The 27949-nt window shown below is 39.8% G+C and overlaps 1 protein-coding gene across 1 annotated transcript in view; it reads right to left on the bottom strand.

Moving 5' to 3' along the window:
- The window catches only part of GPATCH2 (G-patch domain containing 2), a 113797-nt gene that overhangs the window by 20789 nt on the left and 65059 nt on the right, over positions 1-27949 (bottom strand). Inside the window, exons 6-8 of the mRNA XM_056852630.1 lie at positions 21497-21564; positions 19436-19475; positions 14049-14119 (exon numbers count right to left, since the gene is read on the bottom strand). Of these exons, the coding sequence (XP_056708608.1) occupies positions 14049-14119; positions 19436-19475; positions 21497-21564 (179 nt within the window). The remainder of the gene's footprint in view (positions 1-14048; positions 14120-19435; positions 19476-21496; positions 21565-27949) is intronic.

Raw genomic sequence — 27949 nt, 5'->3', positions numbered from 1 at the left:
AAACCTGGCTGTTGACGTGCTGGTGACAGGGACTCGAGCAAGTCGTGTCAAAGGGAATAATTTCTAAAGGAAAGACAATAGGAACTTGTCGCCTCATTGTACGCATTTACAAAGAGAGCTTTCCAGAGTATTAGGCCTAGTTAAAGCTGCCCCCTGGATAAAAAGTGTTCCCGAGCAGCCTCAGACAAGCTTGGGAGACAAACAGATGTGACTATGGTCCCTGGCATTTGGCAAGAACACTCACTGTCACGAAGAAAAATATAAGCCTGGACAGGGCATCAGCTGCACAGCAGTGAAGCGGGCCTGGAAGTGTCACAGCAGAGGCAAAGTTGTGGCAGAGGGAAGGGAAAGGGCTGCAAAAGCCAGACTGGTGTGAACTTGTACTAGTAGGCCAAAAAAAAAAAAAAAACATTATTTGTTGTTATTGTCTTGCCTCTTCTGGTTAAGTGAACAAACAGCAGCAACAATGGGGGGGGGGGACTGCTGCTACATTTTCAAAATTCCCACCCCTTTTGTTATTTAAAACTTGCTTTCTCTCCTTTCTGTAACTTCTAAAACATTCCTGTGTAGCGGATGATACTAAAAAGAGGGGCCCCAGAAAAGAATTTATCGTAAATGGAAACGGACTATTAGCAGTAATTGCCTTGTAATCAGGCATTTTTTAAAAGCTGCTTTACTGGTATATGTTGTAATCTGCTACTTTATACTGACATTTCCCTTGCTTTCTTCTCTCTGCTGAAAGTCCCCTTCCCTTACAATTTAATTTCAAACTTTATTATGTTGCATGGCAAATAGATATGAACTACTCCAAACAGCTGTTTCAAACATTGTAGTCTGAAATGCTAAGAATAATCTAAGTGAAACACAGCATAAAGGTACTGCTATCATTTTCAGGATCTAACTAAACAAGAAATTCTTCCAGGTGAGACCATCTGCTAGTCCAGGAGCACGTTTTCCTTTATGGGGGAGCAAGGCATCCCATACTGCATTCATCTTCATTTTTAAATATTCTGATATGATTGTTTTCACCTTAGAATATGCATTTAGGTTTCTTAACTGGAGCCCTACTACTCTCCTTACTAAATTTTCACATGTTACAAAGGGTCATTTCATAGGACATCTGTCCTACACGGAGACTGGGTTGGATCCAGTGACTATCTTCAGCTAATTTTTTCCAACAGAGAAAGTTTTCCTTTGACTGAGAAAGTCTTTTCATTAGAAGAGTTATTGGAAGTTAGCTATTTGAAACCAAACCACTATTACTGCATAGGGAAATTAACCATATGTTTCACCAAGTATTAAGCTGATACAAAGGCTTATTTTTCCAGCCAGGACTTGGTTTTCTATTCATACATTTTGCAGAAAAACAAACTTTCACGCATTTTTCTCCTTCAGAGAGATTCTCTTTGTGTAGGAAGTATCATGAGATCAGTTCTTAAAAAACAAAGCAAGAACCTTGGTAAGTTCTTCCCTTCACTCAAGTGAGCTAGGAGTGGGGGTAATTCTACAGCTTTCACAAAAATAACACTATGATAGTGGCATGTGAAAGAACAGTACTTTGTATGTTAAAACAGTGGCTAAAGAATTGCAAGCCCAGCTTCACCCCGTTGGAATACAATGCAGTCATAGGTAAGATAGAGCCTTGCTGGATCCTATTTATAGGCTTTATATGTCACATCCCCTCTGAAAAGAATCATAGGAAATATGAAAATTTTCAAGCTTTCAGTAATTTAAAATTGATATCCAACATGCAATATTTAAGAAATCCAGACATTTTATATACTTGTTTTATTATTGTCTAATTTGCTTCAGTAGTGAGCACAATTATCTCACATTCCACCTTCCGTCAGTCATACACTTCCCAGATTATGGCTTCAATTTCAGGATACCATTTCTGGGGGTGCAAAGATTTCTGCTTGTTTAGTGTGATTTTCCTGCCCCCCTTGCAGCCACACAAAATGCCCCCCATTCCTATCCTGGAGGACATTTTAGGCTGCCACAGGAGGGTGGTTGTGAGAAAGTTACACTCCACAGGTAGAAATCGTTGAGCATGTCTGGATCCAAACCTATCTCTTGTCGGGGAACTCAAATATATTTTCTTCCAAAGCAAGTTACCTTTAAACCAATGTGTCAATCTTATAAATAAATGTATTGTGTATGGTAATTTAGCTCTGCATGAATGACAGGTAAGGCTGATGTTGTGTTTCTTTTATATTTAGCCAGGTTAAAAAAATGACAGGAACCCACTTTCTTTATGAACTCTTATGAGAACAAATTATTCAACTACTAGTAGTCGTGCAGTGAAGGGGGAAATGCATCTTATGGAAATGGCACTGATTAAGAGCTCTTAAATGATCAGAAACTCTTCTAGAATAGCCTTCCTAATGTAAAATCTGAAATTCATGGCCTTCAACTAAAGTAACTCGCATAGGTTTGCATTGAAAATAAAGTAGAATAATAGAACTAAAACATCAGATAAAGATGAATCCCCCGTTTCTAATTACTGGGCCACATACACAAACATACATTAAAAATCATTAAAAGGCTGTGATTTACAAAGCTTCCTTAAAAACAAATAATGTTTGTTTGGCAAGCTGTTTTACCAGGTGGGATCAGCATTGGAAAAAAGTCTAGCATAAGCAGTCACCAATTTTATTTCCTTGAAAGAAGGGACCCTTAAAAGTTCTTGATCAGCTGAGTGGATGGGCGCAGTAATGGGAGAGGTTGTCCTATAAATATGTGAGCCCCATAAAGAACTTTAAAAGGTAATAACTAACAAGTTGAATTGAATCTGGAAACTAACAGGTAGCCAATTAAGGTTTTGAGAAACTGACATCTACTGGGTTGGATACAGACTAACATTTCGGTGGGCACAAGGATTTAAACCCATGAAGCATGATTTTCCTCCCTCCCCCACAGCAGCCTGAAATGCCCCCCCCAATCTGTTCCTGGAGGGTCCCCTCTCCCCACAAAACAGGATTTTGGGGTGGGGGCATTTCAGGCTGCTACAGGAGGCAGGAAAACCATGCTGTATGGGCAGAAATCCTTGTTCCCACAGCCATATTATACGGGATCCAAGTCACTATATTTCAGTGCAGTTAATCTGGAAAGCTTGTTGTACTGTACCTTCATAAACCTTTAACACAATCTTTTTTCCCCTCCTTTCTTTTAAGCAGTAAATTGACATTACTCTGTGCTTTGTTTTTAAGCTAAAATTAACAACTCTTTAACTCAACTAGAATCATGAAGTACTATGAAAACATCAACAGAATTCCGAAACAGTATCAATGTGTTCCTGCAGATGGCTGTACAATCCTTTGGTTTGATCCCTGTTGGATGCTGCAATTAGTCCAAAGGCTTTATATGAGAGTCAGTATGTGAGGGGACTCAGCAGGATAATGTTAAAATGGCTGGAGTTCTGCTCTTGATCTCAAAAAGGACAGAAAAGCCGTTTTGGTAAAGGAATAATCTCTTTCCTTCAATGAATACTATTGTGCTGTTCATTCAGAATATGAAAGGATCTCTTTAGCCATTTCCAGGGACTGCTGTTGTAACACTTATTAAAGAAGATTTCAGCAGGTGCATTGTTTTAAATTCATTTCAAAAGGATTCAATGTTTGATCATATAGGCGATTTTAAAAAAAATGACCAATGAAGCTAGTAAGTAAAATGACATAGGTCAGTATTTTGAGTCTCCGAAGCATATTACCTTGCACGTGGAAATCACTCCTCAAAAATATTTCTGCAAAAAGAGCTAGCCAATTCTACCATTACTGTTATATATGTTACATCTGAATGGGAACTGATGTTTGGGAATGGCGAACTGATGTTTGTTGAAAAGAAACAGAGAATAGTGCATTGGATCCAGAAGTAAAGAGCTGGGGTAGCACAGATATACTCAGTGGCTCATCAGCCGCATATGGCTCTTTCACATGCCACCTGTGGCTCCTCTGTGCCTTGTTCCCTAATTTGGCACCTGCCTCATGTTTTGAAAAAGTGGCCGCGACCCTAGCCTGGTGGCGCTTGTGGTTGGCAAGTGGTTCCCAACTTGAAGCAGCGTGCAGCCTCCCTAAGATACAGGACTCTTGCCAGGGACAGAAATAATGTGTTTTGGTTTTCAAAGGTGGCTTTCCACGAGCTGTGGAGTGAGTTTCATGGATGTAGTGACTCTTTCAGGACCAACAGTAGGCTTTTCAGGGAAGGCAATTAAGCTACATTCCCCCCAGCTCCTTTCACGATCTTTTCCAATGGATCTAACCCAGCATATTCTCCAGAATTCTTCTCTCATCGGATATGAGGGCTGCGAAAAACATGAAAGCATTAAGAGGAGGAGCCTTTTCTCACTGATAAATCACCAGCCTTACGAACAGGACCTCCTGCATGCAACAGCTAACCAGGTCACATTGAGAACTCACAAGCAATACATTTTGCTAGCTCTCAGCATTTGACAATCAATGGCATATTTATTAATTAAAATATATCTGCTCTACCTTTTCCATCTTCAAATGGTAGCTCAAGATGACTTACAGAGGTAGGTGTATTCTGCACAAAACGTATTAAAAACCATAATAACTAACCTTTTTTTGGTCACTTACCCCATTTTTCCTATTTTAATTTTGAAAAATGCTTCCCCCCCGCGCCCGTGGCAAGCGGGAAGTCTCTGAGGAGGCAGCGTGGCTCCACCATTCCCAGCCACAGTGGATCTACCACCCCCCTTCAGGATTAAATTCTATATCTGGATTCTGTGTACTCTGGCTGGTTTAAAAAGTGACTGAATTTCCCCAGCTTTAATTTCCAGATTTTAAAATAATTCGCAGTACTCACTGATGCTTAAAAGCAACCTATTCTGTAGAACTTCATGATATTGTGCAGATGTTATAATATGTATGCATATCTTGTGATCTAGTACCACTCTTTCCCCCCCAGTCTGCTTTTAAATTGCATTTTAAAACCTATTATGAAGATTTTAACACACAATTTAAAAGCAGACTACTATCCTGAAAAGGAAGAGTGGTAATAGATCACAAGATATGAATTTCTTTTCTGCCACATTACAGATGACCGAAATAGGTGAAACTACATTGAGAATGTGAAAAAACAATTTTTTAAAAAAAAAAAACCAAGGAGGAAGGTATAAAACCATGAGAGCAGTGAAGATTTGTTTTCTGCGGGGGCAAAAAACATGGGAAAGGAAATTAAAATGGCTAAAGACTGAGATGGTTGATATAGAACAAGTTCCTTGAAATGCAGAATTGTCTTGTTATATTATCCTATAATTCTAAAATTACTGATGCAAAAATAGACAGTCTTCCTCATGTTATATGTGCAGCCCATATGATGATATACTGTGCCCTTCTACTGCCATTCACATAATGGATTTTTGTTCACAGAATAACTCTGAGGCAGTTACCACAACTGCTTCAATTGAAAGGTAGAAAATCCACAATTTATTGAGAGGATATAACCAGACGACACCTCCCTGCATTACTTGTTAGATGCTATACTGCAAAACAGGAGCATGTGCAGTGTTTGTGTGCAGTATCTTTGGAATGACAGGCAACTTTCAGCCCAGAGATATCATGACACTCCCTATGGATAGCTGAAGTTAGCCAATTGGACACTGGAGCCCATGTGGAGCTTGTTTTGGTTCCCCATCTGATTCATAAGCAATGTTTCTACAGTACCTCTGTATTTAAGTGACCCAAAAAGTACACTCAATCCCTGGAAGAAGAATAGGTTTTTATACCCTGCTCTTCTGTGGCGCAAGAAAGAGCCCCATGGCACAAAGTGGTAAGCTGCAGTACTGCAGTCAAAAGCTCTGCTCACAACCCGAGTTCGATCCCGATGGAAGTCGGTTTCAGGTAGCCGGCTCAAGGTCCACTCAGCCTTCCATCCTTCTGAGGTCGGTGAAATGAGTACCCAGCTTGCTGGGGGTAAAGTGTAGATGACTGGGGAAGGCAATGGCAAACCACGCCATAAACATAGTCTGCCTAGTAAACGTGGGGATGTGACATCACCCCATGGGTCAGGAATGACCCGGTGCTTGCACAGGGGACTACCTTTACCTTTTTTTCTCTACCTTAAGGAGTCTCAAAGTGGCTTACAGTAACATTCCCTTCCTTTCCCCATAACAGGCACCTTGTTAGGTAGGTGAGGTTGAGAGAGTTCTGCAAGAGCTGTGACTAGCCCAAGGTCACCCAGCAGGCTTTATGTGGAGGAGTGGGGAATCAAACCCGGTTCTGCAGATTAGAGTCTGCCACTCTCAACCACTACACCATGCTGGTGGACTACCCTTGACATGTCCAGTGCACTCTGGCTTGCTTGCTAAATTGCTTTAAAATTTAAACTAAAATTTCTTGTGATCATAAGAAGAAATTGTAATCCCACCTAGCTTGGCCATACACTCTCTCATTTTATGCCCTACAGAGTATCTTGTTGCTGTGGGTGTCTGTCCACTGTACCTCCCTGTATGCAAGCTTTACAATGAACTAAAACCTAACTTGGATGTTTCATACTCAGGGTAGGCCAATAATAAGACATTTTCTCAGGCACCTATGGGCTCCTTGTTAATTTTGGGAGGAGATTAAATTTCATACTTAAATTAAGCAGTTGTGTAGGAAAATTCAGAAAAAGGAGGGTTCCCCAATGTTGAATTTTCATCTCTTACTTATCTGGCTGTTCAGCTAAATTAGTGTCAGAAATCTCACACATCTTTCATAGCAAACTTTATAGCATTGTTGCCTGGCAGTGGTGTGAGCAGTCAGTGTCTGCATGTAATGCTAGTTTCACTTCTAATGTCTACAGATATCAGACATTTCTGACAGCTGCTATCTTGGCAAAGTGTAAACTGTTTTCCACAATTCTGGGGCTGGAAAGCGGGAAGAGCATGAAATCCCTTATGAAGGCTGCATAGTAGGGGCTAATGCTTTGTCGGATATTCAAATCCATCCAAATGTACTTAGCAAGAAATGGCAGGGACTAGTCGCTTTAAAAGCTCACATTTCGCCTACAAGCACTACCACCAATGGCTTCAAGAAACCCCAAAGGAGCAAGTGGATGGCATTTCTGATAGTACACTAATTACAGTGCTCTGTCATCGGAAATACAATGACAATGTACACACATTACATGTGTACATGTAATGGCAAACCATGGCCTGTCATTAGAGGAACAAGCCTGGCAGATTGTCAGGCTTGTTCATTTTGTCCCTCCTGGACTCATTTTTGCTTTTGCAGGTTTTATCCAATTCAGAAACTCTGGTTTGTTCTCTTTCCTACAAGCAAATATTAAGCTGTAGTTTAGAATACTGAGTTGTAGGACAAATGGTTTGCCATGTTAAGTGGAAATGGTTCATTTCTGAGCCTTGTGTGAGGACAGGAAACATGTGAGCTGAAGGCCCCAGGCTCATTCCCATAGAAATAAACCCTGCTTTGTCATTTATTTATTAAAGCACCTATACCCTACCTTTCCTTGTGGTTCAAGGTGGCTTACAATAGGTTACAAAAATTCCAATTAAAACCAGAATTAAATAACTACCCCTCAATTTCTCCTTCCCTCCCCCAAAAAGATACCTGCCATGAAAACCCCCTCAAAAGCCCTGCAAGCAAGGGTTGCAGTGGCTACTGAAGATCAACAAGGAGGGAGCTCCCCCTTCACCTCTTCAGAAAGCCCATTCCACAGAACGGGAGCCATGATCAAAAAGGCCCTGGCTCTGGTTGATGCCAGACAGGCTACTCTTGGGCGGAATACACAAAAAATGGCTGCCTGAAGACCATAGTTGGTGCACAGGGACAGGTGGAAGGAGAGAGGCCTTCTAATATGTGGTTCCAGATGGTGAAAGACCTTCAGGTCATAATCAGCACCTTGAAATGAACTTGGAAACAAACTGGTAGCCAATTTAGCCATTTCAAAATGGGCAACATATGTTCCCAGTGGCTAGCCCCTGATAACAGTTGGGCTGCTGCATTCTTGACCAGTTGTAGTTTCTGGGTTGTCTTCAAAGGCAGCCCCCTCACAGAGTGGATTGCTGTAATCCAACCATGAGGTTACAGAAGCATGGCCAGATCACTGTGGCCAGGACAGCTGAGTCTAGGTAATCAGTTGGTTAATCAGATGCAGCTGATAAAGGTGCTCCTGGCCACCATGTCGGTCGGCTTTTCAGACAGCAAGGCAGGGTCCCTGAGCATTCCCAAACTCTTAACCATCTAGGACAAGTGGATTCAATCCCCATGAACATCAGCCTTCCCCAACCAGCATTACCTCCATCTCAGCTGGACGCAACTTCACAGCTTGTTCTGCCTTAGCCGCCCGAGCACAGCCTCAAAGCACTGGTTCAGAACCAAGAGGGATGCATCTGGAGGCTTGGGTAATGTGGAGGTAATCTGGAGGCTTGGTCTAGACAAAGATCTAGTCAGTTTACGTGTAAAGTGTGCAAGTGTGGCTTGTATATGCTCTCGAGAATTCTGCTTCATACACCTCTCTCGAAATGTGCAATAGTGTCATGTATCGGAAGAAGAAGAAGAGTTGGTTTTTATATGCCGACTTTATCATTTAAGGAAGATTCAAACTGGCTTACAATCACCTTCCTTTCCCCTCCCCACAACAGACACAACAGTGAGGTAGGTGGGGCTGAGAGAGTATGACTAGCCCAAGGTCACCCAGCTGGCTTCATGTGTAGGAGTGGGGAAACAAATCCAGTTCGCCAGATTAGCGTCTGCCGCTCCTGTGGAGGAGTGGGGAATCATACCCGGTTCTCCAGACCAGAGTACACCACTCCAAACTACCGCTCTTAACCACTACATCATGCTGCCTTTGCTTTATTCTACAATTTTAAGCCACAACAGTCATATGTATTGTAAATACACATCTCAAAACAAAGCATTTCCATTAACCCTGTTATAAACCAAATATTATCAGTCACACTCTCATAATAATTTAAAATAAACCTGAATTGTGGAGGACATTTTTATAAAGGGCGTAGGGCTAGAGTAAAGTGGAATTAGGAGGATGCTTGTACAAAAGGACAAAGGCCTGGAGTTTACGGCACTGTTCATCGTATGCCTGCTCTTGTTTTTTTACTGAATTGCTGTCTAATTTCTGTACTCTAGTTTTTGCATTTTTATATCATGTCTTACACTGTTTTTAATCCACTCTATTATATTTTATACTGTTCTTATTGCATTGTAATCTGCCTTGAATGTCAGAGAGAAAGGTAGCCTATTCATAAGTAAGATAGCCAGTGTGGTGGAATAGGATGTTTTAATAGGGTATGGGAGACCAAGGTTCAAATCCCGCATTCTGCCATGGAAGCTTGCTGGTTTACCTTGGGCCAGGCACATACTCTCAGCCTAACAAACTTCACAGGGTTGTTGTGAGGACACAATGGAGGAGAGAAGGAGGCCACTTAGGGACCCCAGTGGGGAGAATGGCAGGGTAGAAATGAAGTAAGTAAATACATTTATCCAGCAAACATTTGATTTATATAGTTAGAATTTAGATTGCTTTTTAAAGTTAGGAGTGTTCAAGTCCTGTTTTACATAATGGGCAATAAAGACATTTCAGTAGGACTAAAACATCTGTTAGAGACTCTCGGCTGAACTCACAAACAGCGAAAATAGCAAGTTTTCACACAACCTTTAGCTGTGCATTCCTCAGAAACTTCAAAATTATTAACATTTTCAATTATAACAAAGTGTTGGCCAGTAGTACTACAATCTTGACCACGTGCATCTAAACTTTGTTTTAATAATCATTATAGCACACCATGGAGTACACAGGCTTGAGCATTGTGCTTGGGAGTGCCGACATTTAAACCTAAAATGATCAAGCTCACTGGATGGTCTTCGGTGAATCAGTGCCTTTCAGATTAACCCATTCCTTAGGTCCGCTACACAGATCTTGGTGGGAGTTTGGGATACATATGAAAATAATACAGTATAATCTGTCAAGCAATTTTCAGCTGCATTTCTACTTAAAAGAGGCTATCTATGCCCTTCTCCTCCTTTAAATACAGTTTTCAATACCAATTGAGAATATACATGTGTGTCCATTTTGAACTAGACAGGCGTGATCAGAATTTTACGGTGAATTCAACTATTTGCTTGTCGACTTCTGAAGCCTTTCCTCGGGCTTATCTATAGCAATGACATCATCAGCATAACACATATTACAACATCTGCTTTCACACCACTGACAATGTTTTTGTATCAACCAACAAAAGCTATGGCCATTTTTTAGAAAATTAAATGTTAAACAGATGTGATAGAACAATCCAGCCCTGTCAAACTCCTTTCATATAATGCCAGTATGTTAAGATTGGGGCTTTAATGGTGACACATTTGTTTTATATGGAATACTAACACAATGTGACTGAGAACGAGGAAAAAATGCATCTCTCTTGCCAATACATTTTCTCATCACCATACACAGTACTCTAACACCTCCTAGCTGTTCCAAACCTTATTCAAATTCTCAGGCTGTCAAAGATTTACCTGCAATAAGCAAGTTGGAATCATTTTTAAATAAAACCTGCTAGAAAATGATCTGACAATACAGTTATTTTTAAACATGTAACACCATCTTGCCTCAAGAGACTCATGAACTTTATGCCAAACAAAAAGGATTTTAAAATATCTGTATTAGGGTCTTACTGTCCTCAGAAAGGATAATGCATTGTTTTTTCTTGCTTCTAATTAGTAATTTAAGCATATGTTCAGCATTTAACTCTAAATGTTTGCCTTTTCCCCAAGCTCTAAGACAGCTGTCCAAGATGTGAATGCCAGAAAGCATTTAAATATCAACATCTGTTGAATTATGTTAATGCAATGTAATATAATTGGGCATGAGTTGGAATTGATCAAAAGTATATCAACTAGACAAAGGCAAATCCAAACCAATATTTCGTTGCCCAAACAAGTCAAAGGTAACAAAAATCTGTTGGTTAATAAACTAACATGATCAGAGCACAATGTGCACAATGCCCAGGCCCAAAATATGAGTACACCAAGAAAAAGAAATTGTCCAAATCCTTCTAATAAACCCCATCCTTGCAAATATCATTTTGTATGCAAGGGTTAGCTCTGGTTTAGGTCTTTATTTGGTTTTAGAAGTACTTCAAATGATGAATTCAATTTTTGTTAAAAAGTATCAACTAATGGTAAGGAGCAAATCAGAATAGGAGATATTGTTCAAATCTAGTGAAGAATATACTTGGATATCATTGTCTTCGGATTCAGAAATTTCAAGAGAAAACAGTTTTCTTTCACTTATGATGTACAGTCCTCTTGGCAAAGGAATCACTGTTCTATATAGCACAAATTGATGGAGATGATGAAGTTGTTATGAAAGACAGAAGACCATCACCACATTGAGAGATATTGAATTAAGTTCTTCATATAGGACAATGAAGAATGAGAACTGCTCATCTGTGGTGTTAGTTAAGTAAACATCACAGAGTTGTAGATTGCCTAATGACCTTGCAAACTGGAGCTTTCCCTCAAGCATTAGAGAGAACTTTGACAACTCTAAAGCCTCTTTTGGGTTGTAATGTTTTGTTAGAGACGAAACAAACTTTGATAGTTCTCTTAAATTATATCACAGCTGTAAAATACTTCTGCTTGTCATGAGAAGAAGCTGTACTTAATACACAGAGTAAGGTTGCTGCATAACTCTCAGTCTTTCCAGACTATGAAATGCTGCTTAAGATGATAAAAGTGTGCATGAGCTCTCTGATCTACCATGAAAGTACAATTCTCCTCCCTTGGATGGCCATCCAGTGCTCAAGAGTTTTAAGGAAATTCAACAAAAAACTGTTAGACAATAACTGATGACCTAAATTTGCAGTGAAGCAGTTGGGTCCATATTGTTATCTATGGGTTACATCTGACAAAAAGTCTGATCAAGAACGCTGAGATTATTACTAGTTTGGTAGGAACGGGGAAATTTAGTTTCCAGAGGACTATATTTGTTAGTGTGAAGGCTTGTGATAGAATCCTGAGTTCTACTTAACATTTTTAAAAATAAAAACATTTATTTCACTCGCCAAGCTCAGCTTCGCCTCACACCTATATATCAAGAACATCAGCATTCAGAGTATTCCCTCACATAGAGATACTAAAACAGCAAGATCATCCTGCCTGTTGATGCTTCTTGTGGTAAGTCACTGAAGGATGCAAAATGGAAGTTGAAGGAGATATTATGGCTCTCCGAGTCCATCACCACAGGATGAACTTGGTCCAGCCAGTCTCTTTCAGCCTAACCTATCTCACAAGGTAGTTGTGATAATCAAACAGAGGAGGGGAAGATTCATTCTGGTGCTCTGACCTCCTGGGAGGAAGGGTAGGATAAAACTCTGAAAGATAGCAAGGCTCTATCCTTTCCCCAATCCATTTAGCCCACTGGATCCTCCTGACCTAGCCATGAAATACAGGTCTGGCAGGTAGTCTTTTCCTAGGCAATATCCAGATCCTGGATTTGCCTATGTGGCTCTAGTCTTGTTCCAGACCTCCGCCTGGCTGCGTGCTAATTCCTGTCCTAGCCTCTGCGCTTCTTACCTGCAGATTCCCTGCATTCCAATTCCCCAAGTGCTTGACTTCTCAACTCAAACTTTGACTTCAAATAGTTCTCTGGATTGACTATGCTGAGGTAGAAAGAAAAATGGGTGGCAGCTTTTTGCTTCTTTTTACTCAAATAAAACCACTAGGCATATTGCTATTAAGGTATGTGTTAATTTCATACACAGTCAGACAGGAGTTCATTTCTTTGGTGCTGTCATTATTTCCTAAAAAAGTCACATTAAACAATTATAGTTCTGGTAATTAACCAGTAAGAAATAATGCACAGTTTTTCTACCCCAATCTATTAACAGCTGCTCAAAAATGTAGTAATTAATGGTTTCATTTATTTTTGGCAAACCTGCAATGTGACAAATAATTTTCTATCTACTGCAAATTAGGACTCCCTTCCTAAACAACAGATGACATGGTGGGAAAAAGGGAGCAGGCATAACTCTTGCCCATCTTTGCCTCTTTAGAAGATCAAATAAGGAGCAGCTGTAATTCTATTTGTCACATCTGGGTAACAAAATATAGTAATCTTTAGCATCAAAAGAAAATGAACAAGCTCCATTCAGATGGAAATAGAATGCCTTTCCCCTCCATCCTGGTGGGAAAAGGCTCACTACCACGGGGAAAATTAAAGTTTTTGCTCTCAGCCTTCCCAATGGTGTCCTCACCAATTTTTAACAACAGCTAGTTACTAGTTATATTACATCCTAAAATTAAGAACTATATAAATATATTGATTAAATTATACATAAATAACATCAAAAAAGCCAGACATTAATCAGGCTACTTGTGTCAAGAAAATGCAAAAAACCCAACAATCTTTGTTTAAATAAAAGTGTAATACATCACAAATTTACATTTGCATTATATTTTTCTTTAATGTTTCTTGCCCTTTGGAACCGTTATCAGTTTCTCTTGAGAGAAATATTTTTGAAAAATCAGCTGGGTAATAGATTTGTTAGCCATGGGGTCTACTCAAACTGCAACTTTCATTTCTAAAGCTCTGAATAAAAAACAAATGAAGGGATGTCTGAGAAACAAATGTGATACGCAGATCAACTGCTTTTAATTTTGGTGAAGGAGTGTGGATTTTAAACTTTGGTTGTTAGAATTACCAAGCAGCTATTCCAGGTGTGAAAATCAATTGAGAAGAATCTAAGCAATGTAGCTTGTATTACATGCCCAAATTACAGAAAAAATAAAAACACACAAAGAATCCAGACACATTTTATTGTATATGCAGTATGATGCTTCTTCCAAACATGACAAGTATTCAGTAATATCTGTGCTCAGTTGGTCAATTTTGAGGATTCGAGGGGCAGAAGAGGTGGAAACAGTGGCAATTTTGAAAGTCCTGATTGGACACTGTCAGATAGGTACAGTCTCTCTGCTTGTCTACAAATATCTAAATCTATCTGGCAAAATACTGGCTTGGAATCAAAATGCCATTTAAATTATCAACTACAGTGTACATTAAAAGCTCACCTGCTTGCTGTTTTCACAGAGCTGTTTTTCTTGTGTCCTCTCTCTGATCGGTTGTCTCGCAGGAGTTGGAGCTACATAAAACATGGAGAAAAATGAAAAACTAAGCCAACATTTGGAAATAAGTACCCTTGAGTTTTGTTATGCTTTCTGTACAACATTTCTTCAGCATTGAGCTTGACAGTCCTGAAGTAATCTATCCATAATGCATTTGTTGAAATGACAACACAGTAAAACCTCATATTTGATATGGATCCTTGTTTCTTTTGTCTTCTGAGGTGTCCAGATTAGGGCTGTGCACCTCTTTCCCCCTTGTATTTTTTGGGTTCAAGTATAATAAACCTGGAATTTTTCAAAAAAATCCAAAAAACCAAACATAACGTATTTGGCTTCTTCAATCCCCCCCCCCCTAAACCTGAAAAATAGGCAACGCAGAGCTGAATGTTTAGTTTTGCGCTGCTGGGGCATTCAGATCACCACTGCTTGTCACTTTTGACCTCCATGTGGAGTGTGGAGGTGGCAGGCAGAAGGATGTGAATGCTGGGGCGTTCAGATCACTGCTACTTGCTGCTTCCAACTTCCACATGCAATTTGGAGGTGGCAGGCAAGGGGGGTCTGCATGCTAGGACATTTAGACCTCCGTTGCTTGCCACTTCTGACTCCATATGCAATTTGGAGGCGGCAGGCAGCAGGGATCTGAACGTTAGGGCGTTCAGATTGCTGCTGCTTGCCACTTCTAACCTCCACGTGCAGTATGAAGGTGGCAGGCATTGGGAATCTGAACACTGGGGCGTTCAGATCGCTGCTGCTTGCCACTTCCGACCTCCACATGGAGTTTAGAGATGGAAGGAAATGGCAATCTGACTCAGGTAAGCAAGCAGGGAGGGGGGAGGAGGGGGGGAATGGTGATGGTGCCAAAGCAGCCCCAAATAATGCAGAAAAAATAGGCATTATTCAGGGTCCGCTTTTTTTGGTTCTCCTTAATTGCTGCCATTTTTTTTACTGGTAAACCTCCCCCTAAATACCAAAAAGCTATTGGGTTTCAGTTCAGCTTTAACCAAATACACACCCATAGTCTACATGTCCAGTAGGACATCTAGTAGGATAAACTGCTGAATTACATTGTTTAATTTTAAAACTTAAATAACTCATTGAATATCAAAAATATGATCTCATTTCATTTTACATCCATGTTGTAAGAGACACAAGTTCAAATCTCACATCACCTTCAATAAAGTCTGAAGTATAGAAACACCAATGACGTATATTATAGAATTGTTATAAGAATGAATAAATATTATCTATTGGAAAATACTATAATAACAGTACAAAAACTAGCATCTGAACACACCGTAGTATGCATCCAGTCTTTCACTGTATTTATGGAGTGTGGCATAGACTGACAGTGCTACCCTAACCAGAATTATACCCTTCTGTGTGGAAGTTAATAAGCATTTCTTCAAGTATATTAAGAGCAGGAAACCAGCTGGAGAGGTAGTTGGGTCTTTTAATAACAAAGTAATAAAAAGATTTCTCAAGGAAGATGGGGAGATGGCAGAGAAATTAAATGAATTCTTGGCATCTGTTTTCATTGTGGATAATTTGTGCCACATACTGATGCCACAGCCACTGTTTTTGGGAAGGAAGTCTGAAGAGCTGAGTTAAATTGAAGCGATGAGAGATGTTCTAGGACTACTAGGCAAACTGAAAACAAGTAAGTCTGCAGGTCCAGATGGCATACACTTAAGGGCTCTTAAAGAACTCAAATATGAAATTGTTGATCTACTAACAAGTATACGTAGCTTGTCACTAAAATTGGCCTCTGCGCTGGATGACTGGAAAATAGCAAATGTCACCCCAATTTTTAAAAAAGAGGTCGAGAGGGGATCCAGAAAAGTACAGGCCAGCCAGTTAGCCTAACATGTGTTCCAAATAAATTAGCAGAAACTATTATTAGAGAGAGAATTGTTAATCATATTGAGGAACAAAGTCTGTTGAGGGAAAATCAACATGGCTTCTGCAAAGGGAAGTCCTGCAATCACCAGCCTCCTAGAGTGTTTTGAGCAGGTTAACATGCATGGGGACAAGGACAATCTGATAGACATATACTTGGACTTCCAAAAGGCTTTTGACAAGGTACCCTACCAAAGACAATCACAAGATAAGAAGACATGTCCTATATAAATGCCTTAGTTTTCTATAAGAAAACTGCAAATATATCCAATACTTGAGAAAAAAACTGCAAACTGATGCACTCTATGCTATCTTAGCACATACGTTAATTTTTGCTGTCTGGTTAGAGAGAGCTCAGTTTCTAAAGGAACTTTCGAAGTTTTCCTCTGATGTTTCTGCTCTATCTCCTTCTGATCTCCCCCCCCCTCTGGCAAGGTAGGGCTCTATGCTACTCGTTACCCAGCCTGTCGGTGTATGTGTTACAGTGGTCTGAGGGAGAGGGGAAGAGGTCAACCGCAAGGGAAGAGCAAGCTCAAAAGGACAACAGAAGGCATGCAATGGCTGAAAAGCAATTAAAGCCCTACATGCTCCCCTCATAAGATTAGGTATCCTTCTAGGCACAGAAATGCATCTTGGATTTAAGAGCATATGGCATGCCCACCCTATCTTTGAAATTATTTTACTTATTCTAAGAGAGAAAATCTTTCACAGGAGTATTTTTTCAGTACTCGCCCAAATTTTCAATTTTCAATGGAAAAACTGAAAACAGGGCCTCAGAAAAAAATGGAAATAAACTTTTTTTTCTAAATTTTTCCATCCCCCGCCCCCCAGGGCCTTCACATTTCAGCTCGGGGGCACCCAATGAAACTGTGAGAAAATACATTCAGAACATACAAAAGGAAATACTTTTTTACTCAACAAGTAATTAAACCGTGAATTCACTGACAGGGGGAGGGAGTGACGGCCACGAGCATAGATTGCTTTAAAAGGGGGTTAGAGAGATTCATGGAGGGCAAGTTCATCATTGAGTACTAGCCACAGTGCCTGAAGGGATCTTCCATGCCCAGAGGCAGCAAACCTCTGAATTCCAGTGCTGGGAGACAGCGTCTATGCCCTCTTTACCCTCTAGGGTAACTGACTGGCCACTGTGTGAAAGAGGATGCTGGACTAGATGGACCACTGGTCTGATCCAGAAGGCTCTTCTTATGTTCTTAATGGTTTTAGAAGGGTAAACTCTGTTTAGATTGCACTGTAACATTTGTAAACTGTGAGAGCAGAGTGCCATTGCCTGCTAAATGATTATATAAAATAGCTATATATAGAAAAACAAACATAACAAGATTATTATTTTTTTGCCGTCAAGTTGTAGCCGACTTACACAACACCATAGGGTTTTCAAGACAACAGATTTTCAGAGGTGATTTGCCATTGCATGGCTCTGTGTAGCAACCCTAAACTTTCTTGGTGGTCTCCCATCTAAGTACTAACCGAGGCTGACCCTGCTTAGCTTCTGAGATCTGACCAGATCAGGCCTAGCCTCAGCTATTCAGGTCAGGGCAAAAGATGATTATTTTAACAATAATAAAATTAAACAAAATTTAGTGTGCAAATGAGACAGGCAAACTGCAGCACCGTTACTTAATGGAAATCTCAACTAATGGCTTTTAGAAAAAATGATGGGAGGAGGCTCTACAGATTTTTCATTTCAGTTGCAAAAAAGCAAATGCACCTTGGAGAACTCTCATAATAATAATTAATAACTGAGGACTCCACAATTTTGCACTTAATCATGAGGATGGACCCCAAAATATTTAACTGTGTGTGGCAATATTAGGTATGCCCAATGTTTTTGATATGCTGGCCTACAGGCTTTGTTCTTGTTTATGTACTTGTTCTCCTGTAGTACACCCGACTGCACATTTATATTTATGAACACACGTGAAAAAGTTCATCATTTCATTCATAATGTTACTTCATAATACAGATTCCTTTATTCTCCTTGTCACATACGGCATTAAATAATATAGTTTATTAATCTAGAAGTAGAAATGTTTATTTGTATGGCACCAACCTTGGAATTTACCATTTGCCTGGGGCAAACAGAAAATATCACTAGTTGAGTACCCAAGTGAACCACCATTATGACTCCATTATGTGGTGCATTTGGCATTCTTTTCTCTAGTCCAAAGGGACAGAACCCTCAGAAACTAGAAGACAAAGCAGCACAACAGCCTGTACACATGACATAGCAATGATGCGCCAGGTGCAGACAGGGATGGGGTTCTCCCTTTAGCAATGAAAGGGTGGCAGACTTCTGAGGCTAACAGAGGGAGAAGAAGTATACTGTGCATCATGATAGCAGCAATGAGAAGAGGGGAAAAAGTAGCACCAGCAAAGCAGGCGGAGGGAACAGAACATGTGTGATAATCCCTTAAAACATTATTTGCAAAGCTGGCATAATATTGTTCACCATATTTCAAAATTTTGTGATCATTTGAGAGAAAATCTCTACTCTATCAAATGCAAATGCTAAAAAAAAGTGACCCTAGAATAGCCAATAATTAAGATCTTTTAATATATATATGTGTGTGTGTGTGTGTGTGTGTGTGTATGTGTGTGTATATATAATGTGTGTGTGTGTACACACACATATACACACACACACATTATATACACATTATATATATATATATATATATATATGTGTGTGTGTGTGTGTGTGTGTGTGTGTGTATATATAATTTATACTCTTGGTTTTAACTGTGGCCCCACTTTAGTCAGGAGATGTTGCTCTTTCCTGTACTGTTTGCTCCCCCATCCTTCCTGATGTGTTATTAACTTCATTGTTTAAGAACTTCAGTTATAGTCCTGAAAACTGTACAGGGTAATACAAATTTTTGAAACTGTCACACATACAATACAATGGGAACATTTAAAAATGAGACCACATATTGTAAAAGCTTCTTATACAACTGTCCTTCTGAATTAACATCCATACTTTCAAGCCCATCTACAGATTTTCATATGGTTCTAAAGAATGAACCCTTTTCATGAAGATAAACTAAATTTTAGCCTGACAAAATAAGAACCACTTGAAATGCTTTCAGGCCAATCCAGAGACTTCTTTAGCAAATGCGAGCTTTGATGTGCACAAAAGATTTCTGTGAACATATGGGTGCAGGGATTTTGACAGCTTTCCTCATTCACTGCAACTTCATTAGAATGAATGAGGATGCTGATGATCGCTGGGAGAACAGTAGAGAGTCAGCAAAATTTTGTATTGAGCAGCTTGTTAAATATTTTCAATAGTTTTAAGCAAGAATGAGACATATATTGCTCCTTATCTGATAAACCGAGGCCTGTTCTGCTGGACAGGAGATGGTTAAAATTCCTTCAAATATATGAAATAAATTGTTCTTGATCAAAGTGGCTCTTACCTGGCTATGTTCCTTCCTAGCCCCAGGGCTAAACCAATGGCTATGGGAGAAAAAGAAAAAAAAATTAAGTAACACAGCTAACTGAAGCACGAGCTGTCATATGACCAGCTTGTGTGTGCTTTTGGGTATTTTATTGTCCACCAGAAAAATGTAGCCTTTGGCTATGATTTATTTAAATGGGATATTTTACAGAACTCTCAGGGTCTATAGCAGCTTTCACAGGAATGCAAGAATGTATTTCATTCTGCAGATTTCTACTGCTTAGAAGCAAGTGAATATACACAAACTCAATCTGAAAGAATATTGTCCCATATATTCTGCAGTTTTTTGTATACTGTAGCCTTTGGATACATTTTTTATTGTGTTTGTGCTGCTAAAATCCAAAGTTCTTATTGCTGATGATCATCAGAACTCAATGAAAGTGTTGATGACTATATACTTATTTGTTCATTCATTCAATCTTCATTAAAATATTTTGAAACACACAAGATTTAGTATCTTTGAAACAAAAAAAGATTGGGCATCAAGGGCGCATTTCAGGTTAGAGGAAGTCAACAGCACTGAGGCTGCAGTACATTGCAGATCAAAACTAAACAGTCAGTATAGCTTGCTGGTGTTAGTACATTTGGCAATTTTGATTAGCTCTTTATGTTCACTACGCATTGGCTCATGCTGCTGCAGCTTGCAAGAGGTTACAAGCAGCAATTGCAGTAATATCAGCTACCTACAGGAGACACGTTGAAAGTTTAAGAGCCATAAGAAGCAACAAGGGGCATTAAGCACATAGCAGAAGTACAAATCAAAGTACCTCTGATTTAAAAGGAATTTGCCTCCAAGTAATTTTCAGTACAATAACTGAAGGTAAAGCACATTTGTTCTACTGAGTTCAATGGGCAAATTCAACACCTGTTTAAACTTTGATTGAACAATGCTCTACCTGACATTTTTAATATATATTTTATTTATAAATATATACAGAATGCAAAGCTCTTATTTGAGTAAAACATTTCAAATATATGTAACATATACCTAACATTGATTCAGCAAGATACATGGGCTATCAATAAAGAATGCCTTAATTTGTGATTCACTGAGGCAGGCAGAGAATATATAAATAACTGAATCACCGACTAAATTTTTACAATATATGCCCTCCATTCCCCTTCCTCACCTTACGTTTATTTATTTATTTATATTTATTTAATTTATACCTTGCCTTTCTTCACACTGGGACCCAAGGCAGACCCAAAGCAGGTCACACGGTTCTCCATTCACCTTTTAAAAAAATCTTTATCATAACCCTGCGAGGAAAGGTTAGGCTGCGAATGTATGACTGGCCGAAAGTCACCCAGTTAGGCTGCCATGGCAGAGTAGTGACTGAACCCAGTTATCCCAGACCATAGTCTGATACTTTAACCACTACACTACCATAATCCTTACAAAAAAGTTTATTGGATAATTTTTGACAATCAGTTCTCATTTGTCCAGACTCATGATTAGTTATTGACTGGGTATATGGAAATAAAATTCTCTCACAGGTTACTGAAAATTACCTAGCTATTTGATAGAACTCTTGTATGACCGTCTTACTGAGCAGTCAGCGGAAATGTATGAGCCAACTGGCCTATATCAGAATACAGTCAATTACTACTGTTCTTAGAATCACCCTCAAATTTTGGAAAGTAGGCTGGGTCCACTTCCTTCCAATCATAAGCTCTACATCAGAATGTGCCTTCATGGTACTTGCAAACTGAAAGCATAAAAATTAGCAAGAAACAATCTCTTTCCTCCACTTCTGATTTTATGATAATTTAGAAGATACCACAGAGATGAAGAAACAGTATAATGAAGACCTTAATACTGCCATTTGGAATTAATCTACAAATACTTTTCCAGAAGACAATTTTGGGAACAACTACACGTGCTTTCAGTGGATTAAAGTGAACTCCAAATAGCTTAGATAGTACTGGACAATTAAGGTAAAATTCCAGATGTCATAAAAACAGAAACACATTTAAAGTAAGCAGTAGAAATTATGATAAGCCGGACACTGATGCTTACTCATGGTGATGAGACTCCTGGGACAAATGCACGGCTTTCTTGTTACTGCAGGAGCCTGGCGTAGTAATCTAAAGGCAACATAAATAATTGTTATAAATTGTGCAGAAGAATTTTAAGTGTACAGAATACATACTACAGGCAAAATATCTTTTTTTCAACCCTTGAAACCATTAAAAGCTCTATACAATTAAGAAATTATTCATCCTGTCTTTTCCATGCATATAAATGTGAAAAGTCATATGGAACAATTTACGAATGTAAATTTAGCAACCAGTTTAATCCGATACAGTCAGCTGTAAGTGCTATGCGTACCGTAAAGCCTCTTGGCAGTAGTTATTATGAAGAGGCCATGGATCCATTTGATCTTCATTTATTCACAACTGCTCCTTTTCTAGAACCTTCTTCAACAACCTTACTGGTACATTCTCCCTTCCCCACCTTGCTGCCTTAGGCTGATGAGGCAGCTTAAGGGGAAAAAAATTCCTAGCACAGTATGTGAACCATAATCCAAAAGTGTTATGAGTACTATGCTGAGAAATCAACAGGTGATGGTTGGACTCCATCGATTATAAAGCGGAGCAAATTTACTGGAAGGTATTTTTACTGTTTCCCGCCGTAGCTCCCTATATCTCTAGAAAAACTGCTCCTGAGAATTGGAAGACCCTCGGGAGTGACATGGAAAACTGGTAGAAATTCTGCCACCACATCTGATGCAAGGTCCTACACAACTCACAAAAAAGATGGGAAAATTCTGATAATTTCTCCTTCTGGCTATCATCTCCCCACAGCACATACTACGTTTTTCCTAAACATGTCTAAACCATCAGGAATGGCTGGGGGTGGGGGGCAGAGTTCACGCCTTCCATGAACTCACTCTATTATAGTTTGATAGGATCTAACCATAAGCGTTTCCAGCCATGGAAATGATAGAAGAATTGACTGGATGCATAATTTTTATTTACTTACAGAGGCGTATATACCACCTTTCTGTCCCAAGGGACACTCAATATGACAGCAACAGGGAACAGAATGTTTCTTAGTATCAGACCCTTCCCACTGCTGAAGAGTTTGCCCAGCAATCCCATAGGTGAAGGAAAGCTATGCACAACTCAATTCATAATGACTGCCCTTATAAGACAGTCATTATAAATCATATTCCTTTAAAATGAAAATCAGATGACACAAATGTGAGAAAAATGAATCACAGGAAATCAATGGAAGTCCAACAGTTTGAGCAATTTTAATCAGATCCAAATTCTAATTGTAAAGTGACAATTCTTACCAAGATTAAAATCCCTTAAAATGACAGAAGTTTGAAAAGATCCTCATGATGTCCCATTGTGCTCTTGTGCTCACTATAGCACTTCCAAGTACAAGCATGTCACAGCAATCACCACTCTAGAGAGGTTAAAGTTCATGTACCCAAGTAGGGGATACAGCAGGAGGAATTTCATCAGAAATTTGGAAAGAGGTTACAAGGTGATGATTTGCAAACGTTATCATTATTATTTTATCCCACTGAAGAACCACTACTAAGAAATCAAATGCTCTTAGGAGCCGGTGTGACCCCTACACCAGCTTCCGTGGCTCTTGTGCTGTGCAAACTGGAAGGATGCTGGTATAGTGCCACTTACACCAGCCCCCCTGGACCGTGGTGGCAGCGTGGAGCATTCTGGGGGATGGAGCTGCCATTAGGCAGCTTCCAAACCCAATTTTACCCTGGGAACACCTTCCGGGATGGTGGTGGTCCTGTGCCACTTTTTTATGTGGTGCAGGCCCACTTTCCCCTGGGGGGGGGAAGCCTTTTTTCCTGGTTTTATTTTAGAAAAAAGGCTTTTCCCCCCTCCATGGCAGACAGGGAACTTCTGAGGAGGCTTCTTAGCTGCACCATCCTGGCAGCAGTTCACCCCCCTCCTTTTCAGGAATGTACTGTCAGTATACCTTTAATTTCTGTGCACAGACTATGGGTAGCCTGTGTCCTAGAATCTGCTTTCTGTAGGGTCGCCCATTTTATAGTCACTCCCAGTCTCCCCCCGCCCAATAGAGATGAACAGTGCATGTGGGAGAGCAGTCTGATTTTGAAATGTACAGGGTCACACAGGCGTTCTTACAGTACTTCTGGGAAAGTGTTAAAATTGTTTGTGGCTAGGGTAAAAAATGTTTAGGGACTAGTGCATAGACTCCTGGCACTGATTATGGGCATCCACATACTGTTTAACAGCTGTAACAATGTAAGTATATAATAAATGGCACTAGAAGTCAGAATTACTGGATTTTTACTGAAGTTAAAAAACATAAAAATAACAGCAGTAAAACAAAAATAAACATATTGACTCCATATTTGAAAAATGTTCACCTTCTCTCAGGACAAGTGAATAACCTTTGGAATTCTAAGGATCTTGAAAATATAAATATAACTTCTATGACCTGCTGATTATAACATTAACAACCTAACAGTTACTTTTAATGCTGGAGGTAAACATTTGGGTCAGCTCCAGAGTTGCATCCTGCATTAATCTCAAAATGAGGTTTTCATGCTATTCCAGTGGGTATCCCTGGAATATAGTAATCCATTTTCTACACTGTGGCTATAAGAAAAGCCGACTGTGCCTATGTCATGCTTTGTTAGAGGTTCATGATCACATTATCTCATGGTGGACCTGACACTTTTATTCAGTTTACAGTATGTTCTGTGTACAGGCAACTTATTTCCTTTGCCAGGGCTGCTGACAACCTTTTCCACACTATATTAATCTTGTTTACTGACTTTATCTTGGTACAAATATCAGAAAACTGAACTTTTTATCTCAGGGAGAAAATAAACAACATGTTGACAGAAGCAGAAGCTATTTTCTGAACTAAAATTGGTTGTTTACCTCCAGCCATACTTATGGAAAAATGTTTTTAAGTCTCCAGCTTGCTCAAAATACATAATCCATAATTTAATAAATGTGGAAATTCCATGGAAATTCAGCCAGATATATTGGAAGGGATAATAACAATGTGAACATACAACCCAATACAATTTTTAGCCAATTTGCACACAAATATAAGCATGTTTTATCTAGTTCTCAATTGTCTAGAGTTCAGATTTCTTCTACATATGAATAGTTTTCAGTATAAGAATTTGCAGGAGGGAGTTGTTGTAATCCACCTCCTAGCACTCTGTAAGGGATGAAGGTAAGAATATGTCAGGGAGGTAGAGAATCTATGTGAAGCCATTTTTGTTGCTTATATTTACCCCTTAACCATCCCTTGGGGGTAGAGAGTTGATAACCACTGTCCTAATCAATATATGAGGAAATAATGCTGCTACAGAAGGATCAGAGGCTGCTCTGCATTTAATTGCTAATATTGCTATTACTTGGAAGCAACCTGCAGTTTTAAATGTATCATATCTATGTGAAATTCCTCAGCATAGTCATGTAATCACAGCAAAATACAAGAAATGATTTCCAAATAGAACAGGTAGAACACAAATTTTATGGATCTTAGTAAACAAAAAAGTATCTACCTGATAATGGTAAAATGGTAGATGGGAATCTAATTTTTTATTTAAGAACCTCAGTGTTTTTATTAACAGCCCCTCCAGATGTTTGATCAACTATTTCTCACCAATTTGGGAAATACAAAACTAAGTGCAAATGTCTGATACTGAAGAAATATCAAAAATTAGCTAAATAGGATTTCTAAAGGGAAACAAGGTTCTTTCTAAAGGAAGAAAGGATAAAGGGACTGAAATTAAGGAGATTCCTTCATCCGTCCTCATTTTAAGATTCTGCAAGGTAAGTATTCTGTGAAACACAAGAAAAAAGAGAAGTTACAAAAACCACTGTTGGCAGAGTTAGGCCAGGTAATTGTGATGTATTTACAGTGAGCTTATACAAAACTAAAGAAGGAACATATATTGTCAAATTAGTGTCCAGCTTTATGTAGCACACTGTGAGTGGCCTCTACTGGCTGACTAAGGGCTACATAAGTCACCTTGTCATCTATTATTATGATTGCAGTTTCATGAAACATCTGAAGAATGCCTTTACAAGAGTTCTATTTCATGTATTAACATAAGTTTATAGACTTCCACAAAGACTAACGAGGTATTGAAGGTAATACATCTGTGTAACTGAGAAATGAACAAGATAATCACAGAAGTCTAAAGAGTACACGTAAATCTGAAAAACATTTCCCCCCTAAGAACTTGTAGATTTGCTGATGCAAATTCAAACAAGTTCTTACGGTAGCTAAGTGAAATATTAAGATAGCGGATACAAAATTATTATTTTTAAAAGGTTGATGCACACAATTGCAATTTAAAACCCACCTCTCCTAACTTTATGACTCACCTGTGATGGAAACGGTCACCTGTTTAGTTTACCCATGACAGTGTATATAAAGGTAGTTTTTAAATAGCATAGAATGCCCTTTTAAGGCAGACCCAAAGATTTCCCCCGGCAAGGCCTGGAGGATTTTGGAGGAGAAGACAAAAAGGTTGAAATCTTTCTTAGCTCTGTAGAAAACAGGGGGCCTCTTGGTTCCGCTTTTTCTGTGGTTTCTAGCTACTGTGAGCTTAAAACAGGAAACTACAGCAGACAATTTAAATATAGCACAGGCAGGGAGGAGATTTGAGAGGAGAATCTTTAAGATTTATTCTGCTTTAAAGCATATATATATATATATATATATATATATATATATATATATATATATATGAATAATATAGAAACATTATGCAGATTCAGCTCCTTTTCCCATGTCAAAGAAACATGCAGACTTTGGCTGAGAAAGGTTGGGGGATTAACATGGAAGCCATGAGAAAGTGCCTGTCTTGCTGAAGCTAGAGAACCAACAGTGGAACTGGCAGGAAGGGGTCAGAGAGAGGGATGACCTGGGTCCATCACTGGATGGGGGCATTTCATCTCAGGCTACCTGTCTTTATCCACAGGACTCTGGGCTATTGGAGAATTTGCAAAATCCCGCTGACCTAGTCGAAGTGCATGAAGAGGGGGGCATTAAAGCCCAACTCAGAACATGAAGGAAGGAGGAACTGAATCTTGGCAGCTCACTATAAGCTTAACAATTGTTATATTTAGGACAGGGGTGGGGAACCTTTTTCCTGCCAAGGGCCATTTGCACATTTATCACATCATTCAGGGGCCATACCAAGTGTAGATCTCCTGGTGGAGGGGGGAAGAGGCTAGGGTTGCCAGGTCTCCAGCCACCACCTGGAGGTTGGCAACCCCAGGGGAGGCCACACAGAGAAGGCCTGCAGGGTGCCCCCGCTCCCCCCTCCCAGGCGGAAGGGCAGCCAGCAGTGGGCCCGAGCAAACGAGGTGCCAGGGGGGCGCAGCCCACAGTCGATCGGCAAGGGAGGAAGGAAAACAGAGAAAGAGGAAAAGGGAGGGAGGGAGAAAGGGAGAAAGAAATGGAGAGAGAGGGAGAAAGAAAGAAAAGGACGAAGGGAGACAAAGAAAAGGACGGAGGGAGACAAAGAAAAGGATGGAGGGAGACAAAGAGACAGAAAAAGGGAGAAAGAGAGGGAGAGAAAGGAGAAAGAGTGACAGAAAAAGAGGAAGAAAAGAGAGAAAAGCCTCCCCCCCCTGCACACACACACACCCGCGCACGCTGGCCCCATGCGACCGGGCCCCAGTCTCCATGCCCTCTCCTCCCCAGAGTCAACAAAAGCCCCCCCCCCCGAAGCCCGATAGGCTCCTGCATGCATGCTCTGCCGCCGGGAGCCGCCAGCCTCTTTTCCCCTCCCTCTCGCTGCTCAACAGCCAACAGTCGGTGAGAGGAGGTCCAAAGGGCGTCGCAGCGCCGCTGTAAGCCAGGAACACCCTCTGGGAGGGCCGCCCTGCGCCCCACCTCTGCAGCAGGGCCCCGGAGCTCCGGAGGGCCACATAAAATGTCCTCGGGGGCCGCATACGGCCCCCGGGCCTGAGGTTCCCCACCCCTGATTTAGGAGAATAGAATATAAATGCAGGCTTAATAGTTGATTAAAGACATATTTTAGATTAGTTTATATTGCACTATAGGAAATCTTAATAAAGTAATGATTTTAAAGGGCAGTTGTTAGGTAGAAGATACTTCCTGTTTTCTGACAGACTGGCTTTGCAGACAGCCAGCCAAAAATAGACATGCAGGGGAGACAGAAGAAGGAAAGATTTTAACTGAAAGGAGTTTTCCAATAGATAGATTAAAATATTAGATTTGCAGAATAGAGAATTAGTACACCTTTAATCAAGGTTAAAATAGTATTCCTGTAGGGGGGCTGGATAGGACTAATTCAACCCCAAAAGAGGAAGCATGCTTACTGAAGAGAAATACATGGGCAAAATTAAAATATACAGAGTAATAAGAATTAAAGGAGATTTCTATGGGAAACAGGATCTATACCATGAAATAGCTTGCATAGTTTCTTTCTGAAAGCAAACAGGCTCTAGCAATATACTGTTT

This window comes from Euleptes europaea, chromosome 7 (genome assembly GCF_029931775.1).
Source record: "Euleptes europaea isolate rEulEur1 chromosome 7, rEulEur1.hap1, whole genome shotgun sequence".
Taxonomy (NCBI): Eukaryota; Metazoa; Chordata; class Lepidosauria; order Squamata; family Sphaerodactylidae; genus Euleptes; species Euleptes europaea.
This window is presented reverse-complemented; position numbering and strand designations above follow the sequence as displayed.